This window comes from Cheilinus undulatus, linkage group 6 (genome assembly GCF_018320785.1).
Source record: "Cheilinus undulatus linkage group 6, ASM1832078v1, whole genome shotgun sequence".
In the NCBI taxonomy this organism is placed as follows: domain Eukaryota; kingdom Metazoa; phylum Chordata; class Actinopteri; order Labriformes; family Labridae; genus Cheilinus; species Cheilinus undulatus.
Genome location: NC_054870.1, coordinates 25,506,356 through 25,526,292, shown reverse-complemented (window position 1 = coordinate 25,526,292; position 19,937 = coordinate 25,506,356). Strand labels below are relative to the sequence as shown.

At 37.0% G+C, this 19,937-nt stretch overlaps 1 protein-coding gene across 4 annotated transcripts in view; it reads right to left on the bottom strand.

The window, feature by feature from the left end:
- Positions 1 to 431: 431 nt before the first annotated feature.
- Positions 432 to 19,937, bottom strand: part of kcnq5a (potassium voltage-gated channel, KQT-like subfamily, member 5a) — a 148,428-nt gene continuing 128,922 nt past the window's right edge. For 2 of the 4 annotated variants that reach the window (XM_041789413.1, XM_041789412.1), the window contains exons 12-16: positions 14,169 to 14,300; positions 13,799 to 13,915; positions 11,299 to 11,412; positions 8,807 to 8,933; positions 432 to 6,729 (exon numbers count right to left, since the gene is read on the bottom strand). In XM_041789413.1, the coding sequence (XP_041645347.1) occupies positions 5,659 to 6,729; positions 8,807 to 8,933; positions 11,299 to 11,412; positions 13,799 to 13,915; positions 14,169 to 14,300 (1,561 nt within the window). In that variant the 3' untranslated portion in view covers positions 432 to 5,658. The remainder of the gene's footprint in view (positions 6,730 to 8,806; positions 8,934 to 11,298; positions 11,413 to 13,798; positions 13,916 to 14,168; positions 14,301 to 19,937) is intronic. The other 2 variants (XM_041789414.1, XM_041789415.1) reach the window with 2 other exon arrangements.

The following is a 19,937-nucleotide window of genomic DNA, read 5'->3' as shown; positions in this document are numbered from 1 at the left end:
TACATTTTAATCTCTAAAACAGGGGTGTCCAACCCTGTTTCAACCAAGGTTACTGTAGTCACCTAAAACTTACTGGATTACTAAGATTAAACTGTAAAAATAATTTTAGTGTACTGAAACTAATAACAACGAATCTTTAAAAGAAAACTAGCTAAAAGTTATTTCTGTGCTTACAAAACTAACTGAAATAAAATAAAAGACAAAATCTCCCTTGTTTTAGTCTTTGACTGCAGCAGACTGTCTGATATGTACACCCATGCCTCGAGAGTGTAAAATCACCTGAAATTATTTCAGAAGGCTTCACACGATGGTAATTTTAGGTCTTGAGTTGTATCCAAAATCATATGTGGTCAAACACCATAAAAACACACACAAACAAAACAAATGAGTTAATTTGTTCTTTATTAATGTATAATAAAATTATTTTTGCATTTCTCATCCAGAGAACATAATGTGCACTTTAATAAATTAATTCCAAAGAAATAATGTTAAAATTATCAAGCTTTAAGGCCAGTTGTGTAATAAGTTACTGTTTAAGCAGTAGAGAAAGGGTGTCATTAGCCACAGAAGCCTTATAATGTCTGTGGTTAAAGCTACTTGACTTGTGTGAAATGGATGCTGAACCCAAAATTAGCAGACTGACTTAAAAAATAGGAGTTTTTGAGCCCTGTAAAGAAAAATGGACAGAATTTTAAATGCAAGGAAGGCACCCTGAAGCAATTTACAGAAAATGATTAGGTTTCACAAGGGTAACAATAAATCAAGAGACAACATTTCAACTTGGCATTCAGTTTGTGTACCACCTCTTGCTTCAAAGTAACTGAGAGTTCTGGTTGGCCGCTTTTCCTATGGTATGTAGAAATAGTTAGTACAACAAGTCTACTTGGATGTTAAGCATTAAACTACCAGGTCACGTTGTCAGGCTAGCCAAAAACAGCTGTGCTTTCATTTGATTTCATCATAGCAACCTGCATGTAGAAAATTTCAAAATGAATCTACTACTGTTTACGATTGTCATTTGTTAAAGGACAACAATAATATAATCCAATATAGAATGTTAATTTCCTAAGTGAAGCATGTACCATTAAAAATAAAGGGAAAATAATGTGAACAATGATTTTGAATAAAGAGAGTCATTAGTTCATTAAAATGTATCTTTAAGACTGCTGTGACAGCATATCCCTTGCCATGCAAACATGGAAAAAGTAGCACAAACTTGGATGGAGTATATTTTTTACATGATTCCCAGATCCTCATTAAAGAGCAGGAAAACCAATGTATCATTGGGATGATGGTTCAAATCTGGTGTAAGGACAGGGACATTATAGTGATTTGTAACACAATTTTCAGAAACTACAGAATTTTCAATCCAAATATGGACTTAATGCACCAGCATATTTGTTATTGTAGGGCCTTCATAAGAATAAGCAGGGCAGAGAAAGACAACTACCCATAAACCATATTTTAATCTCAATTATGAATGAATTTTTAGTTTCCGTTTTTATCACCTCCCATCGTACACATTAGCATGCTGCTGTGGACAAGAGTAAACTGAAGTCATGGAAAATATTAACAAGGATTTCTAAATTAGATCCCTCTCATAACACTTCATCTCTTTCAAGAAGTATTCTGGATCAAAAACAGATCATGGTCAGTAAATAGTTGTTTTAGTCTCATAATTATTAATGTACTGTCTGCAACAAGCACCCATTAATAAGACAGGGTTTGTCAAAAAGGTAACCTTAACAGGGTTTATGTTTGTCATAAAATCCCAATGTAAGTGAGTTATCCATATAACTGGCATTACAAGTTTAGACTATCTTCAAATTAGTTCAAATTAGATTATAATAATGTTCACTCTCTTTGTTGGTACCTTTCAGTGGATTTTTTTCATTCAGTACTTTGACATGCATAAGTATATCCAGGCCAACAGAGAATAGGAAGTTGATCTCAACTTGTTGCAACAGCTTTGACATGCAGTTTCTCATGCTAGGCTGAAAAAAAACCCCTCTTTATAAATCACCTGTGATTCTGCACTCAGAACATTAGCATGCAGCTCATAAGCTACAGGTCAAATCAGGTTAGAAATGGTCCAGCACTTGTTAAAGGTGATCCCTAACAGACCATTATCCCCATTGCTTTGCAAAAAATACACTTACTGACGTGTTTCATGGATATATGAACTGCCACAAGCACTTAAACATTAACCAGCATTTTTGTGTTTGGAGAAAATCATTAGAAGAGGTAACTGTGGTTGAAAACATGCTAAGGGATTGACTTTAAACTCTTGTAATTCAGCTTTTCCCATCAAGCCAGTCTGTTTCCATTTTTCATCTTTCATTCATTTGTTTTTGGAATTAGTCCATGCAGTGATATGTGTGAAAGCAGAAGAAAAAGATGACATTGTACATTGCTAAAGACAGACATGAACTAGGGAGAATACATTATTCTTCCCTGTCTTTTAGAAAGTCTTTGAATAAAAGCACTTCTACTTTAAAATAGGTCATGTAGTCAGTCTTTTTCCCTGTGTACTTGGCTTGTTTCAGTAATTTCAGTGGGAGTGCGGACATTTGCATTTGTACAGTGTGTTTATGTGGTGGCTGTGGCCATCGAAGTGGTTTACCTTGAATTTGAAGAGGCATGTTTAAATCCATACATTTCTTACTTGAAACCACTTTTGGTAATAAGACAATTATATATTTTTTTATGGATTTAATAATAAATTTAACCATTAATGCTGCAGCTAGTACCTTGAGATGTCTGTCTGATTTCTGCAGCATCAAGTTACACTCAATGCACCTAATTCACCAATGCCTCGTTCTTAGTGAGAAAGTTCTTCTAAAGCTCTCTTTTAAAGGTTTTTAAAAGGTTCTGATATTCACCAAAGTTTTCGTCACTGTGATTTGTTCTTGAACAAAATCTATGAACTCTCAAGAGCACTCTTATGCATATCTGTGTGCTTATGTGCCAGTGCCAAATTATTACAATACTGTCTTTTATTCAAACATGCTATGTTTGATCTAAACTGCAAAAATGTCAAATTTTAAATGTAAACTAAGCATTAAGGTTAGATTTTTTAAAAATCTAAAATAAAAGTAAAACACTTATTGACAACATAATAACCTAGCCATTCTCAATGCACCCTGTGGTTCCCTCTGGTGCTGTCAGAGGTGCCCTCAAAATGCTTTGCATTAAAAAAAGACCTTGAATTTGCAGAACATTAGTGCACATGATTAAAATAGTCTCAGATACTCTTTACCTGAAATCAGGTAAACACCAGGGTGAAAAGATGATTAGGCTGAGTTAGTATGCACTGCATATGAATCTAGCAGTGTTTTTTTCTTCAGTTCAGCGCTTTCATGGGGTGAGAATGAGTCAAAGTGTATTTTTACATCTTCCTGATTAAGGCTTAACACTTGAGGCGCATCAAAGTGGCTGTCAAAGTGTATTTTTAAGGTCTATTCAACCACTTGTGAAAATAAAGGCATTTTAATCCTTTAAATACTTCTTACAGTAATAATGTCACATTTTATCTGTTAATTACACTATAATCTTTTATCTTGTTGCTGTTGTTGTTTGTTTGTGCTAGCTTTATACTATTGTTATACTATTTTACTATTGCTAGCTTTACAGTATTTTTTTGTCTAATTCTATTTTTGTATATTTATTCCTCTTCTATTCCTGTATTGTTCTTGCACACGAAATTTCTTTGCACATCCTGTGTAATGAAAATAAAGATGATTCTGATTTTATAGAAAGTGCTTTTGATATTTATCTCATTAATACTATGACTAAATGAATCCTTAACAGTCATAAGGATTTAGAATGCTTGTTTTTTTCATATATTTTGTCAGGAGAGATTTGAGATATTTTTAATTTTAAAGCGTTGCCCTTGCTGAAGAAAGGTTGCTGCAATTTTTCATATCTAGGGGTCCTTATAACACTCATCACTGTATTCTGTATGACAAAGTTGGTTGGACTTCTCTGGCACAGAGGCATGATAAACACTTGTATGTTTTCAATTATGAATCCCTGATTGGACATACACCTTCATATACAACACCTATGCTGAACTGGACCACTGGACATGAAAACACTCGATCTACTGACTGTTTAATGCTGCAGGGTTTACTCTGAATTTGGGAAATCTGCTTTTAGCTTTTATGCTCCTAAAATGTGGAAAAATTTACAGGAAACTCTCAAGATTGGCATCTTAGTTTCTCTTGGGCAATTTAATGAAATGCCCTCAAATAATTTCATTTCATTATGTGATTGTTTTAACTGAGTATTATTCTTCTTTTTGTCTGTTTTTTTTTGTGTCTGATTGTATCTCGACATCATTGTAAATGAGGGAAACCTCAATGATTTTTGAGACTTAAATAAAGGTTAAATAAATTACCTATATAAGCACACTGGTATCTAAATGACAAATAATTTAATCAGCTATCATTTTACAGCACCAGAATAAATGTACCATGAAATAAAACTGAAAAAATGTGACATATCAGCCTCTATTTTCTATTTTAGGTTATTTCTGCCCCTAGATTTAACAGTTTCACTTCATCTGGCATCTGTCCCATTCTGATAACAGCATCAGATAAATTGATTCTGATGACAGTACCGTCTAACTGAGTGATATCAAATCTTTCTTTCTGAAATGTAAAATTTATATTAACTACTTGAAATAAATATAATGTTTCAATTTGCCTGTTTGAGTTTGATTTCAAACATTATATCCACAAACTTTTGGCATATGAGGACGTAGCTTTAAGAACACAGGTAAGAATAATTCTGCAGGTTAAGAAGAGATTCATGGGGGCACAGATGGCCCAATGTTAGGGTGCACCCCATGTATGTGGGTGCCCAGGTTCAAATCTGGCTTTCCTACATTTCTCTCCCCCACTCTCTTGTCCCTGTTTCTGACTCTATCCATTTTACTCCCCTATGAACTGAATTTCAGATTGAATGCCCAAAAATATATCTTTTAGGACGTTACTGGTGAATAAGAGCCATCGAGTCAAACTTGATGCTTTGCTTTCTTAAATAAGGAATCAAATCCCAGACTGCTATATAACTCTGAAAATAAAGTTAACATTACTCACAGTTTATTTGTGATGAGATAAATCACTAGATTTATTTTCCTACACTGATTTTTTTAAAAGACGGATGTCAGACTGCAGGCTCAGAAATCACAGTAAACATTCCTTTTTTAGATTCAAACAAGTATAAATTTGTCAACATCTGCCTGAAAACCCTAAGATAACAATATGATCTTATGTACAGTATGAAAAACATAACTTTTGAAAGGTTAAATTATTCTAATAACTACTTTTGACTGTATTGAGACAGAGTCTAGAGTGATTTATTTCAAATAAGGATTATGTTTTATGTAATTATCTAATTTTTATTGCATTTTGTCTAACATGAATGGACCCGCTCCTACATTTTTATACCTAATTTTCTTTAAATCCCTTAATGATGATTCTAGTATCCCATAGAAAGAAGAAAACAGTTTAAAAAAAACAAGCGGATATAATCATGCTAGAAAAAATGTGAAAAAATCACATGTCTTTAAATAAGACATCAATAAAGTAATGGTATTATAATCCTGGTTTGTTTCAGTATAAAAAAAGTTGATAAGTGTGTGTCTGTGTGTGGTTATGCCAGCTGTATGTGTGACTGACTGAGAAAATCTGTGTTTTCTTTGGGGTGAGATGCCACCTCCTCTGCAGTCTGTAAAAAGTCTGAGGGGCCACTGCTGGGCCCCTGGGACAGGAAGTTGAAATGTTCTTCTTCTGGCTCCATTTTGCATTCACTGATGAAGAGTTCTGCTCCATCCCAGTTGCCAAGGTCCCTGTGGGTATCGCCACGTTCACTACCGTTGCTGCTGCTGCTATTGTTGAGCTCTGAGGACAGAGCAGTGGCACGGTTGGTCAAAGGCTGGCTGAGATTGTGCACAGAGAGGGACTTCCCGAGAGTGTTCCCCCAGTCTGAAGCTGTCCCATCTGGGCTGGATGAGAACAGCAGCAGGGGGTTAACCTCCAGGCTCATATGCCTCCTCCAGACCCCCTCGGGTTTCAAGCCCGACTTCTCCCGCAGCTTCACCGAGCCTGCTTTACAGTCCCCTTCCTGGTCAGCATCCACACTCGATTCCACAACAAGAGAAGGGCCCAGACTTCCCTCATCCACCACTACCTCATCCTTCCTTTCATCTGGGACGGGGTCAGCAGGACATCCAAGGTGAGAGGGGTGCACCATGGGGGGCAAACGGAGGGTGAAACCCCCTGTTGAGGGAGGAGGGGGCAGGTCAGGAAAGTGTGCTCTCTTGGAGGTCCCATTAGGGGTGACTAAAGTTGGGTAGGGGCTATCAGGAGGCAGAAGGGGTGATGGGGAGAGCGAGGCTGTGGACGGGGGATAGGATGGAGGTGCTGAGTCTGGGGGACCATCATCATCAGCGGGCGCCAGGATTAACCGTAGGCCTCTTGGGTTGGCGCAAAGAGAACGACGTATTCCCCCATCATTTTCCCCTACCCCTCTGACCGGATCTCCTTCCTGTGAAGAGGGGAGATCCCTGCCTGTGATGGAGGTGTGGTAGTCTGAGATGTGACGCTGATGGTTGTCCAGCTCAAACAGGGGCAGGGATGAGAGGGTCAGCGCTGACGGGCCTTTCTGAAGGACTTGGCGGTAAACATCCAGCAAAGAGTCCAGCTTTGATTCAATGGAGGTAACCTTGCATAGAAAAGACAAAGAGAGGTGGATTATTTTAATCTATCATTTCTGAATTTTTCAAGCTACTTCACAGGAAGGGGCCATACCCACAGAGCTTTAATATTCTTTAATAGTATTTGAGGAACTTCCCTGGAAATCAACCCATTTCACTTCTACACTAGAATATTGAAATGCTTTATCATCTTCATTACGGGAAACACGTAGTCTCTGTTTGTGGAAAAATGTACACTGAACAAAGTTTTTCCTTTTTTTCCTGACCAATATTTGTGTCTTTCTCATATTTGTCATCCTTTTTCTTTCTCTGAGATCTTCATTAAATGCAGCCAAGTTTGACACTAATAATATCAAGGAAATTACAATAAAAAAATGTAAAAAGTAAAAATCGATGTAGCCTCAGTGGTGTCACCTAGTGGTTTCTGTAGAGGTGTTATAAAGCCCAATGATAGTGGTTGCAGTTTTAAAACTAACTATACCTAAGGTTTGATTTCTCTTTAAACCCTAATTACAAAAAAGCTGGGGCACGATATAAAATGTGGATGAAAACATAATACAATAATTTGCAAAAAAACTTTTCAACCAAAATCCAACTGAAAACAGAACAAAGACAAGATTAATTCCTGCAACACATCCCTAGAAAGTTGGCACAGGGGCAAGAAAAAAACTGGGACATTTGTGGAATGCTTAAAAACATCTTGGACACAAAGAGAAAAAGTGTCATCCTGATTATTATCAGTGCAAAGTTCAAACGCTAAAAACCATCTGTGATGGTATGGGGTGTATTAGAACTCACAGCATGGGTAACTTGCACATGTGTCAAGGCATCATTAACCCCTTAAAGCCTGAAAACACAAATTATAGCAAGAAAATTCTAATTTTTTTGGAACTGAAATGTTTATTTCACTTTCTACTGAAACCAAAAAACATTCAAATTTCCATAAAATTTAAAATTTAATATTTATATTTTTTTGTATATCTTTTGATACTTTGGGTGTTTTTGGTAAATGATAATCCACTTGAGGGCATTTTTTTAATCATTTTTCAGATTGTACTCAAAAGTTTTTTTTTAGTAATTTATGATCATATTGATTAGATAAATGTATGTATCAAATATGCGACAACAGGCTTTGAGGGGTTAATACTGTGACTATATACAGGTTTTAGAGCAACCTATATTTTCATCAAGAAAGTATTTTTTCAGGGGCATCCCTGCTAATCTAGGCAAGGCAATGCCAAGCTATACTCTGCATGAGTTGCAACAGCATGGCTTCAAGATTGCAGGTACAGGTCTAGCCTGCATGCAGTCCAGATCTGTCACCCCTCAAAAATGTGTGGTGTTTTTGAGGCACAAAATACGACAACAGAAATGTACATAAGGCAAGAATGGTAAAGAATTCCACTTTCAATACTCCAACAATTAACATCTTAAATCCCTAGACATTTATAGAGCACTGTAAGAAGAAGGTGATGTTACACAACAGCAGGCAAAACATGCTCCCATCTTTGTTTTCATCTTTGTTTACAAATTCAGAATGTGTACATATTACCAGATAAATAAATACGTAAAAACAACGTCTGTTTATCAGTATGAAATTATGTTTGGTAGAAACAGGCATAGAGACACCTCTGATTAAGATTCGCTCTTTACCTTGATTTAGTCATAAAGGATGAGTTATAAAAGATATCAACCCCTGATGGAACATTTTGATAAAAAAAAATGAGCCAATGAGACTTGTGATGTAATGGGGATTTTTGACTTGTCTGCTGAGCTTTCTGTGAGTTTTTTAAAGTGATGGATTAATGGTGGACTTATTTTTCATCACTGTGGCTGCAGGGAGATGCTGCAGTGGCTTACCAAAGTTTGTTGAAAGGTATAAAGCATGCTATTGATTGTGATTAAAAGAAAAAAAAGTGCACTAATTGTAGTAGATCATAATAAATTGCTATTAATCGTGACAGCCCTAAATATTTCCCAATCTACTAATGTGGATTAACAGCATATGTGCACTCCTTGTAACAACATGAAGTTATTGGGCAGAAAGGCCTTGGAAATTAATGTGTTTACGTTGTATGTCCTCACCTGTCTCTCCACTTTACACACACGTCCCAACATGCTCATCCCCTCCAGGGAATCTCCATCTGGATGCAGTTTGTCCCTCAATTTTTTATCCACAGGAATCTGGCCTTTTCCCAGAATTTGATCCACCCTGATACACACAGACACAGATATCAAGGTCAATATGATCAAAAATACTGATGTGGTAATGTAAGTAGGCACCCAAGCTTCATTCCAGGTTATCCCAATAACAAACCTAAAGCAGCAGTAGGATGTTTAGATTAGGGTTAGTATTTCACCCAACACACATGACATGGCTGTGTCAATGCCCTAAAGTTAAACAATGTAAATGGTACTGTTCCAGGAATAAAGGAGAACAACATCTTCAGACTGGATCCCATACAGTGCTCCATTTGTAAGGTTTTACCGTGGGCTTTAAAATTAAAATACATTAAAAAATCACAAGAAAAGGCATCCAGTAACAATCCATAGAAACGAAAACAGAAGGACAGAGCAATAACTATGAGCACTATGTATATAAATTTGGATTACAATAAAAAACACCCAAACATTTAAAGCAGAGACCACGTTGAAGAATATGGGTATAAAAGGTATCTGAAGTTTAACAAACCTTTCCTCAAAAAGTATTCAAAGCTTTCACCTAAATTCTATAGGCTAAATAAGTTTAAAACAGAAAACAGAGTGTGACTTGTTGAAAAATTTCTTTATCTCTGTTTTTACAGCCTTTATTTGATTTTCTGTTTTTATTATGTGTTTTTACTTCCTTTTATTGATTTTATGGTGTTTTATTTGCTTGTATTTCTTCCTCCTATTTTTTTATTTATGTGTTTTTACTTTGGAGAACTTCAATTCTTTTAAAATGTGTTTTATAAGTGAAATGGAATAGATTGGATGTTTCCCGCCTATTTTTGCCACTATTTTTTGCCACATTTAATCAATTTTGCACAGTTATCATCCATTTTTGCCTCTTTCTTTTTTACCAGTTTTTGCCACAGTTCAAACCCTTTTCATCTCTTTTCCTGCCCAATTTTGCAAAATTAAACAAATTTTGCCACTTTGAACCCATTTTTGCTTTTCTTTAAATCCCATTTTAACAACTTTTCCCCCCTTTTTAGTCTCTTTTAAAGCATTTTTGCCAATTTCTGACTACAGGTGCATTTGTTGATCCATTCTTGCCACTATTAACCTCTTTTCACAACTTTTTACCCCTATTTGTGGCCAATTCTACTGTTACTGCATTTTACTATTTGCATATTTTACATTTTTGCCATTTTAAAAATCCACTTTCACCACCTTCCCCACCCTTTTTTGCCACATTCTAATCATATCATAAGGAAAGTAGTTTACATTTTTTAAAATGCTATAGACAATGGCATCAATAAATAAAAATCTATTTGTTGCTTTGATAAGAATTGTTATCATTCAGGTAAAATAATACAATATAAGTTATCACAGCTTTACTTGAAAATGGTCCATGATTTTGTTGACCTCCTTGGGCCCTAAATTTGTCTGGGCCCCAGGAAGTCCCCCCCCCCCAATGGGTGGCCGTGTTGGCAGATATTATAAAGTGAATTATCTGTATCACCAGATATGAAAGTTTCCTCTGATTTTCAAAACCAATATTTTTTCCCCCAAAAAATCTGCCTATATCTGCTGTAATTGTCGGCTTTACAAACAAATAAGTTATGAGTTTTAGGCTGGACCAACAGCCTAAAACTCACTTTTTCTCTATTCATCATCATCCATACACTTTGAAATGAAAATGTGTGACTAAAGGACTGATGTTTTAAGTCTAAACTAAATCAGTATCAGCTAAATATAATTTGTAAATATCGGCATATTAAATATTGTCAAAATGCATTATTGTGCATCCCTACCACAAACCCTTAAAAAGGATGAGTTAGTGAAGTTAAAAAGTGATCTCTTTTTGATCTCGCAAGCTAAAGCCAGGAACCAGGAAGCATCTCACACATTATTTTAATGTATCCACCACAAAATGCATCAGTTAATCTCACACAGTTAGCAACAATCCCACTTGATCACAAATGGAAATGTTTCCCCTCTTTGTCAATGGGACAAGAGAAGAAGAAAAGAACTATGAACAGTGTCTAATGAAGCAACAGGGGGGGAAATGTTTGTGATTGTGTTTGTATTTATGTTAGTATGAATTTGTAATCAATGCAAATGTGTCAGACCTAGTTATTACACATTTTACCAAATGGATGGAGGTGGAGTATTTAGAATTAACATTTATTAGGCTTTTATTTCAAAACCTTTTTCTGGGTGTGTCTGTCTAATCTTGTTAATAACATTATAAAATGCAAACTCCAACCATGTGGTATTAGAAGAAAGACATGGTGTTTAATTGTATTTCTACAAGCATGTCTGTTGTGATTTGACACTTTTAGGGACTGCAGGGGAGCTAATGGTGCCTATGGGGACAACTAATGTGATTCTAGCATGGGTTCAACTTAAATTAGTGAAATTAAAGTAACCCTGAGCCAGGAGGCTTCTTCTTGTTGTTGGTGTAATAATAGTGCAGAGCAGGAGAGGACATGTTCCGGGATCGGCTACTCAGGCTGGGACCAGAGCTCGCTGCACTGGCCAGTCTGGAGACAGGAGAAAGACTGGGTCAGATTCATCACACTCCCACAACAAAGCACACATACAAACTGGAACTACACATACACACAGAAGCATGAAGCACAGGTGGATAGATGATCAAATCAAGTCCAACATTATTTAATAACAAATGACATAGTCGTGTAGATAAACACAGAGGATACAAGTCAAAGTGGCAAATATGGGTTAGATAAATAATTTATGTTTTCAATTTGTCTTTTCCATATTGCCATGATGGTGTGATGATGTTACATTCAGCTTTTCTAATCAACAACTGTCCAAACCTGCTATAATACAATATTAATAAAGAAGACTTACAGTAACAGAGACTAGTCTGTGCATATCTACAGTTTATGCCAATAAACACACACCATACTAGCCTTCAGGTTCAGAAAACAAGCTCTATGTTATTCCCAGGAGGTACTAATAGCAACTCAGGTAACAGCTACAACACTGCCATTCACACAGCATAGATGTAAGTCACACTTCCTTTGAAAAGTTTTGTTTTAATTATGTGAAATACTTTAAATCCTGCATCAAACCATTTTGACTTGGACAAATTAAGTGTACTATTTTCTTATGTTCCTACTTATATCAATCATATCATGAAATATTAAGAGAATGAATGTCATTGTTTTTGATCAAATGTATCTTCTCGTTCATGACCATGTTGCCACAGTGAATCAAAAAAGTGATTTATACAATTTTCTGCTGTCTGTACCATAAATCATCCAGGATTATTTTAGCATACTTCATCTATCTATGACTACAAATAAAAACCTAAATTCTAAAAAAAAAAGTTAGGACATCATGTACATGTGAATTGAAACAGAGTACAGTGCCTTGCAGATTATTTTCAACCTTTATTCACAAGTGAACAGTGTGCTTATAGAGAGAATGACTGTCCTCCAAGAAAACTTGCTAACACAGAAAACGTCATTTATGTAGCTCTGTTGCGTTAGCTGTGTAAGCTATGCAGATAATGTAGCCATGTAGCTAACATAGCCTGTGTACTATAACTAAGCTCACAAAGCAGCTATGTGAGCTATGTGAGCTACGTGAGCTACGTACCTATGTCATCTACACAGTCCAGGTGGCTTTAGCTATGTTTGCTAAAGCTCACATTGCTACTGTGCTAAAGCGAACTTAACTACATTGGTCTATGCAGGGTCTTAATAATGTAGCCAGCGTAGCTATGTTAGCTTTAGCTAAAGCTAGTGAAGCTAAAGTTAGCCACTGTTTGTGTAACTACTTTTAAAATGGGTCTATATGATTTAACCCCAGATAAGACTTCTGATTTTCATCCAAATTTCTTTATGAAAGGTTGCTTAGTCTGTAATGATTGCAATGTGGTTATTTCACGAATATAACTGCCAGACTTTGTTGATGAATAAAGTTCAATTTCAAAGAAAGAAAGTCCAAAACCAGAAAATACATTGTACCGGCTAATTACGGCACTTCCTTTCTGATACAGATGAACAGTCTGTGAGAATGCCATCTGAGATGAACTGTCTGCAGCCTGCAGGCTTTGGGGTATGAATTCTCTTCCATTATTGCTTGATGTATATTTTTAATGGGATGTGTTGTGGTACTCTCCTGCTGAAATAAGCATGTCCCTGAAAAGGATGTTGTCTTGATGAATTAAATTTTTTCAAAACCTGTTGGTGCCGCTCAGTGAGTGTTGCCTTCACAGATGTGCAAGCTATTATTGCCAAGGCATCAAATTACCACTCCACCATCACAGATGATGGCTTTTGAGTCTTGTGTTTGTAAGAGTCCTTTTCTTCTTTGGCCTGAAGGACCTGACAGCAAATTTATGGAACATGTTGAGGGCATAAAATTAGAATATGTGTATACTCTATATAAACAATACATTTTATCATTTTGGTCATTAAGTATCTTGTTTTTTTTAGCTGTATCCAGTTGAATTTAGTAGGTTTTGCAAGTCAGTGCATTCTGTTTTTACCCATATTTCATGCAATGTCCTAACTGTCTTTAGAATTGGGGTTTGCAGGTTAAAACAAGCAGTGAATATTACTTCATTTTGCACTACTGGTATCTATAATTCCTCTTTGGGTTGTGAAAATGTGTCTTAAAAGCCAAAGTATTATCAAAAGTACAAAAAATAAGCAAAAGCTCAACAATTGTGAGGGACAGCAAACACTGACTTTCACACTCTATGTTGAATCTAAATCAGCCCTAAATCCAAATTCAGTTGTGTAAATGGGAGAACTACATGCAAGGATGATGAGGGTTTTTAAAAAAATGCAAACCATGTATACAGATGCTACTTGACTAACGTGTGACAACATCATAGTTTGGTTATGTTAGCAGGAAATACGACAAGCAGAACAGGTTGGGGTGTGGTCTAACCCCGGTGAAGACTGTTTCCTCCTGGCCTGGCTGTAATATAAATGCAGGGAAGGAGAGGAAAAGGTCTTGTTGCGGCTGCTGAAAGGTCTTGGAGGGGGACCCACTACTGTGTCTAGTCTGGGAGAGAGAGGGACAAACATATTCAAATACATAACATATGACTGCACATAATTCAAGGTAAGATCAGGGTACAAGGGGTTAATTTAATCCCGCGGGAAACTTTTGAGTGAAACTTTTGAAGCAGCAATGACAGCAACATCCTGTTAGTTCTAGTAAAGAAAAAAAACTCTTAATAAACATTTAAGGTATGTAGTGAAATATCAAAAAAGAGACATTTTTTAATTAAAAAAGCAGGAACTAACTCACTGACCTGGTCTGAAGGCTCTTGATGCGACAGAGCATGTCCAGATGTCCTGCAGAGTACTGCTCTATGACATCCTTCACATCATACGGACGCAGTGTCTCCTTAAACTTCTTTTTGGCCACATGGAACTTCATGATCCTAAAAATACACATAAAAACACACACAAATATACACACTAAAGTACATACAGTAGACAAAAGAGTCAGAGAGGAAGATAAACACTTACTGAGCACAGATGTAATTACTACAATCATCCACTAGATGGTAGCAGTGATTTTGGAAAACCAACAGAATAAGCTGTGTAATGTCTCACTTGTTGATCTTTTTTTGGAGTGAAATAAAGATAACTTTGTTAAAGGATTGTATACTTTAAAGAGTATGTACTGGGAAACCAAAGCTCCCTTGTTCCCTTGTCAGTTCCATAACAGCCATGATGAGTGACTTTGAAACTTGAGCGTACCCTTCTATCTCTTTCTATTTAGCAGACAGAACCACCGCTGTGTGAATAATATTGATACAGGTAAAAGGATCTATTAACTAGGTGCATTTGGATTCCCTAATGACTTCTGCTTTTCTCCAGTTGCCTGTTTTTCTCACTGTCTAAATGGAAACAATGTTGACAGATGACCCTCTGTAACAACAGTCCTGACCAGGGAGGGGGTGTCCAACCGTCAACCCGACACCCTGGGAAAGCCCTGGGCTCTGGCTGCCCATGGAGAGGGCCTGCTGGGTGGGCAGGCAGACTGGGGTTGGGTGGTGGTACTGATTTGTTTTTGTGTGTGTGAGTGGAGAAACAGAGAGGCTGGGAATAACGGGAGATTGACAGTGACTTCACAATACAACAAGGGAGGGTTTTGTCATGTCTTATCATTGTGTAAATATGCAAAGATGACGGTATTATAGGAACGTTAATGTAATAGTAAAACCAAAACTATAATTTAAGAGGAAACATTAAAAAGAAGACATCTTTCATTTGCATAAAATGGCTATATTGTGTGTTTATACACAGTATAATACATACAGTATGAAAAGATTCAACATCATATGACATAACAACATGAAATACAACAACGTAGATACTATACAATACGATACAGTACAACATATGATATGACAACATACCATACGCAAGCCCCTTTAAAAGGAGAGAAAGGGGAGAGCTTTCCGCAACCCAGCCAAATAAGCAAAATCATGGTCCATTGTTGAAAATATAAACCCTTTTCTTAAAAATAGAATTAGTGATGAAAGTGATGAAAAGTGGTTACAGACTGGCAAAAATGAGTAAAAGTTAGAGTTCAAGGAAACAAAAAATGGGATAAAAGTGGCAAAAAGGGGTTAAGAAAGTCAAAATGGGCCAACAATGGGCAGAAAAATGGTGTGAAGCAACAAAAAAGAGGTTCAAATTGGTTTAAACTGGCAAAATGGGCAAAAAGTGGCAAAATTGGGTGAAAAGTGGCAACAACGGACTGGGGCAAAAATGGTTAAAAAGTATTTTCTTTAAATGGGCAGCTAAAGTAGTGAAAGGGGGTTAAAAGTCACAAAAATAGGTCATGAGTGGCAATGAATGGACAACGACTGACAAAAAAAAATTAAAAGAGGCAAAAAAATCTCAAATATTGAAAAAAATTGTCACAAAAATGGGCGGAATCAGTGAGTTATAAAGTGTCACTAAAAGTAATTTGAATAACAGAACCCACCAATAGCTCAACACACTTTACAGCTCCAAAATGAAAACAAAAACAAACAACATGATACAGTAAGATACGATATGTAGTAATGTATGTATGTAATGTATGTAATGTAGTTTATGATATGATACAATATGGTACAATACGACAATATATGATACTGTACTATCTCATACCATCTCATAATATCTCATACCATACCATACCATACCATTTCATACAAGATCTGATACGACAACATACAATGTGCAATGTGTGATGCAATGTAATAAGATATGATATGATGTGATATGCCACATTGTATAATTTATCTTATGGTAAAGCTTAATTCAATAGGATACAATATAATACAGTGTCTTACACTTTAGTTTTATTAGATGTAATTTATAGATTCTGTTGCACTGAGTAGTAAGGGTGGTCATTTTTATAATAAAAAAATGTGGGGAGGGTAAGAAGAAGCAGTGGGGTGAGAGAATCAGTTGGCGCCAGCTAGATAAACATCTACTCACAGGGTGCTGGTGCCAGTGTAAAAGAACACACACGCACACACACACCTACACATATTGTGAAACTCCGCTTGAAACACCCGCAGGCTAACCCTAAAGCCCACCAGAAAGTTGTATTGATAAAGAGGGAAGCATGGAGAGTAAAAGAAACTGAATTAGAAGAAGGCTGTGCTTTAGGGAACTAAACACCATGTGAACCTCTGCAATCCTGTGTGCAAATATGTTTCTTCCATCCAGAATTACATGTGTAAAGGAGGGAAAAACAACAGTGTGTTATATTACTGATTCAGGACATTACAGACTGTTAGACTGTAAGGCATAATGAGGGTTTGAAACTAAAAACTGAAGCATGTAACATATTGAATTTATCATATTCTTACAGTCACTATTCACAATAAATTCTCATTAGTTTTCCTGTTAGACAGCAGTATGTAGGTGCGCATACATTCATTTCCATTCAGTCTTTCAGTGAATCATTCATGAAGTTTAAAATCAATAGTTACAGATCATACACAGCCCATCATTAAAACTGCAGGGCTAAACAAACCATCACAAAAGGTGACCGGGTTTCAACATTTACTCTGTTACAGAAAAGCAGTCACATATAACCAACAAGGAGGAGGTGGGTCAGTGACATCACTATTTGGCTGGTAATTCATAGCTTCAGTGAGCTGTCACTGTGGTTTTAGAATCAATGGACTCAGTGGAGGTGAGAAAAGGCCTGAAGGGAGGAATTAAAACAAAGTCACTAATCAATAGGATGACCTTTGTCGTTTCCAGGAGCCGTAAGATGGATAGAATTTCATAATTCAGCCAATCAGATAAGCTGCAAGGCTTTTGCTGCACACGCAGCCAACAGAAAACCCTTTTCTCGGTTCCAGCAAATGATCAACGCTTCATGAAGTCAGAATCTACAGATCATCAACAGATAGCTAGAAATGGACAAAACACCTCATCAGGGGAGTAGTTACAGCTTAATTTGTATCTAGATGAAACGTGCTGCTCTATAACAATCAATAATGATTTTTTGATTCAGAATTAGGGCTGGGCGATATATCGAGTATACTCGATGTATCCCGGCTTTTGCCACCCACGATGTATAAAATGACTATATCGCGAGTATCTAGTGTAAATTATGTGTTAAGTTTTGATGTTTTATGTTTTGAGCCGTCAGCGTGCATCTCTCACAACAGAGAGCTCACTCTCTCTCCTGCACGGCTGCGCCCATCCAGAAAACTCCTGTGCCCATGCGCATCAGCGGCGAGAAGCAATGAAAGAGGAAGGTAAACAGAGCAGCATGGCTAGTTAGCGGGGAGTTAGCTGACTTTTGAGACAGCAAGAAACAATGCTGGATCTGCAGCGTTGAGCAGTCGTTCAACTTTGAAAAGGAAGAGGTCTAACTCACGCGGTAATCGTTAAAATATGCCACAAGATGACTCAGAGACAACGGCAGCAGTAACACAACACGTCGCTAAAGACATGCGCCCAGTGTTGTTGAAAAGACACTTAACCCAGAATATGAGATTTACCTGGGCGTGAGCATTTTGCTGAAAACTCCCTGCCAGAGTCATACATTTTAGAGAGAAGACAGCCCAGCAGCAGACAAATGTGATCCACTTCTCCTCAACTACGGAGACTTATCTCAGCCTTACAGTTTAAAACACAGACAACAAGAAGTTAAAATGTTCCTGCCTCCAGACAAGCTTTTTCCCCTATGATCACACAGGACAGTTTCTTGAATAAGGTCTAAAGACACTCTCATTTTATAAACTTGTCAGAAACTGCTCCAGCATTCATCAGCACAGATAATGGACTAATACAATCACAGCTGTGAGCCTGAATGGTGGACTAGACTGCAGGATTTTGGCCATTTACTGCATGCATGATTGATGAGTTCCAAGTAGGTTTGCTTCACCTTAATGAGGAAAATAATCATTTTATAGTCAGCATTAGTAAACATAACATAGAACACATTTCAGGACTTTCCATACACTGTAAAAGACCGAGTATTTCATGATTTAAGTATTTTTGATTTATTAGTAAAAGATTGAATGAAGTCCCTTTCAAAATAAAACTGCCACATTTGACTTTATATTGATTTTTACTTTCTGCAAACAATTGTATTAAAAATCCAATAGAACTGTCTATTTTAATAACCAAACTAGTGTCATTTGGGGCTAAATTAAACATTATACAGCTGCTGAGAGGCCATTTCAAAATATCGCGATATATATTGTGTATCGGGACAAAGCAAAAATATATCGGGATATCAATTTTAGGCCATATCGCCCAGCCCTGTTCAGAATAATTAAAAAATATATAAACTACTAAAAAAGTAACTTGATCTGAAGGCGCTATGTTTGTTCTGCCCCAGCCCGAAGAAGCATAAAGTGAAATGCTCCTTAGACCTACTGGATGCAAGAGCTAATTGAAGACTCCTGTTCACAAATCCCTCATGTTAATCTATGTGGAGCACACTTTGTACAGGGAAGGCTTAGAAAGCTTTATGTATCAGCAATGGATACCTGCTGATCACTTTACGAGGCGTAAGCATTGCATTTTTGACAGCATGTCTGCTCTGCAACAGAAGCACTGAATGGGCCAGCACTAAAGCTAACAAGTGCTGGTGTTACAGTTTAAAACATGACCCTCTTTACTGGTGACTTTCAAAGGCATTTTGAAAACAAAGAGGTATTCACAAGGATGGCTACCTCACCACCAAGACCTCTGTATGCTCTAAGGTCACTCTACCTGTAGGAGAAATGCCTCCTACAGGCAGACGAGTTGGCAAATTTTTCATGGGCACAACCCATATACTCAGCTCTGCTGCTCATCCCACAAAGGCATGTTCCTTACAAATGTTGCACCATTCTAAAGGGAAATCAACAGGCTTTTCAACGGAATAAGATTTATTGCCAAAAAACATTGTTACAACAGAGAAATAATCTACCAAACACAAATTTCCTTACTTTTTGGGCTAAGTTTAGTAAGAGATGTGTCTAAAGAGCCCAGAACAACTGTGAAGACACAAGTGAGTGACTTAGCCAAGTCAGGAATTGTAGTCTCAAAGAAACTAATTTTGTCCTCATCTGTAATCAAAATAGACAACTTGGCTCCTTTCTAATGCACCTCTTGCCCCTACAATTTAGCCCTACCTCTATGTTATGCTAAAACAAGATGGCTGCTCAGGTTAGGGGTAGAGGTAAATATTCTCCATAGCCTATGTTGTTAAAACTGTATGAAGGGAATATTTCTAGAGCTCATCAGCTTTGATCTTATATAAAGGCTAATAGTTGCACATAATGAGACATGACCAGGGGTGTGGCCAGGTTGACTGACAGGTTGTATAAAGTTTGTTTGCTAGGTGGCTAAAAACAATCTCTCTAGAAACAGTAGGAGGCTTCAGACTGTCCATGTTTTCTACAGTCTACAGTTACATTATGTTCCAGACGACTTCTTCACTGGGAGAAATACATTCCTCTATACTTGACATGACTACATGGTTGCTAGGCAGCTAGAAGGTATTTCAAGGGCCGTCACTGCTCCGGCGCAAGAAACTGTCAGGTGGCTGTATTCCCCAG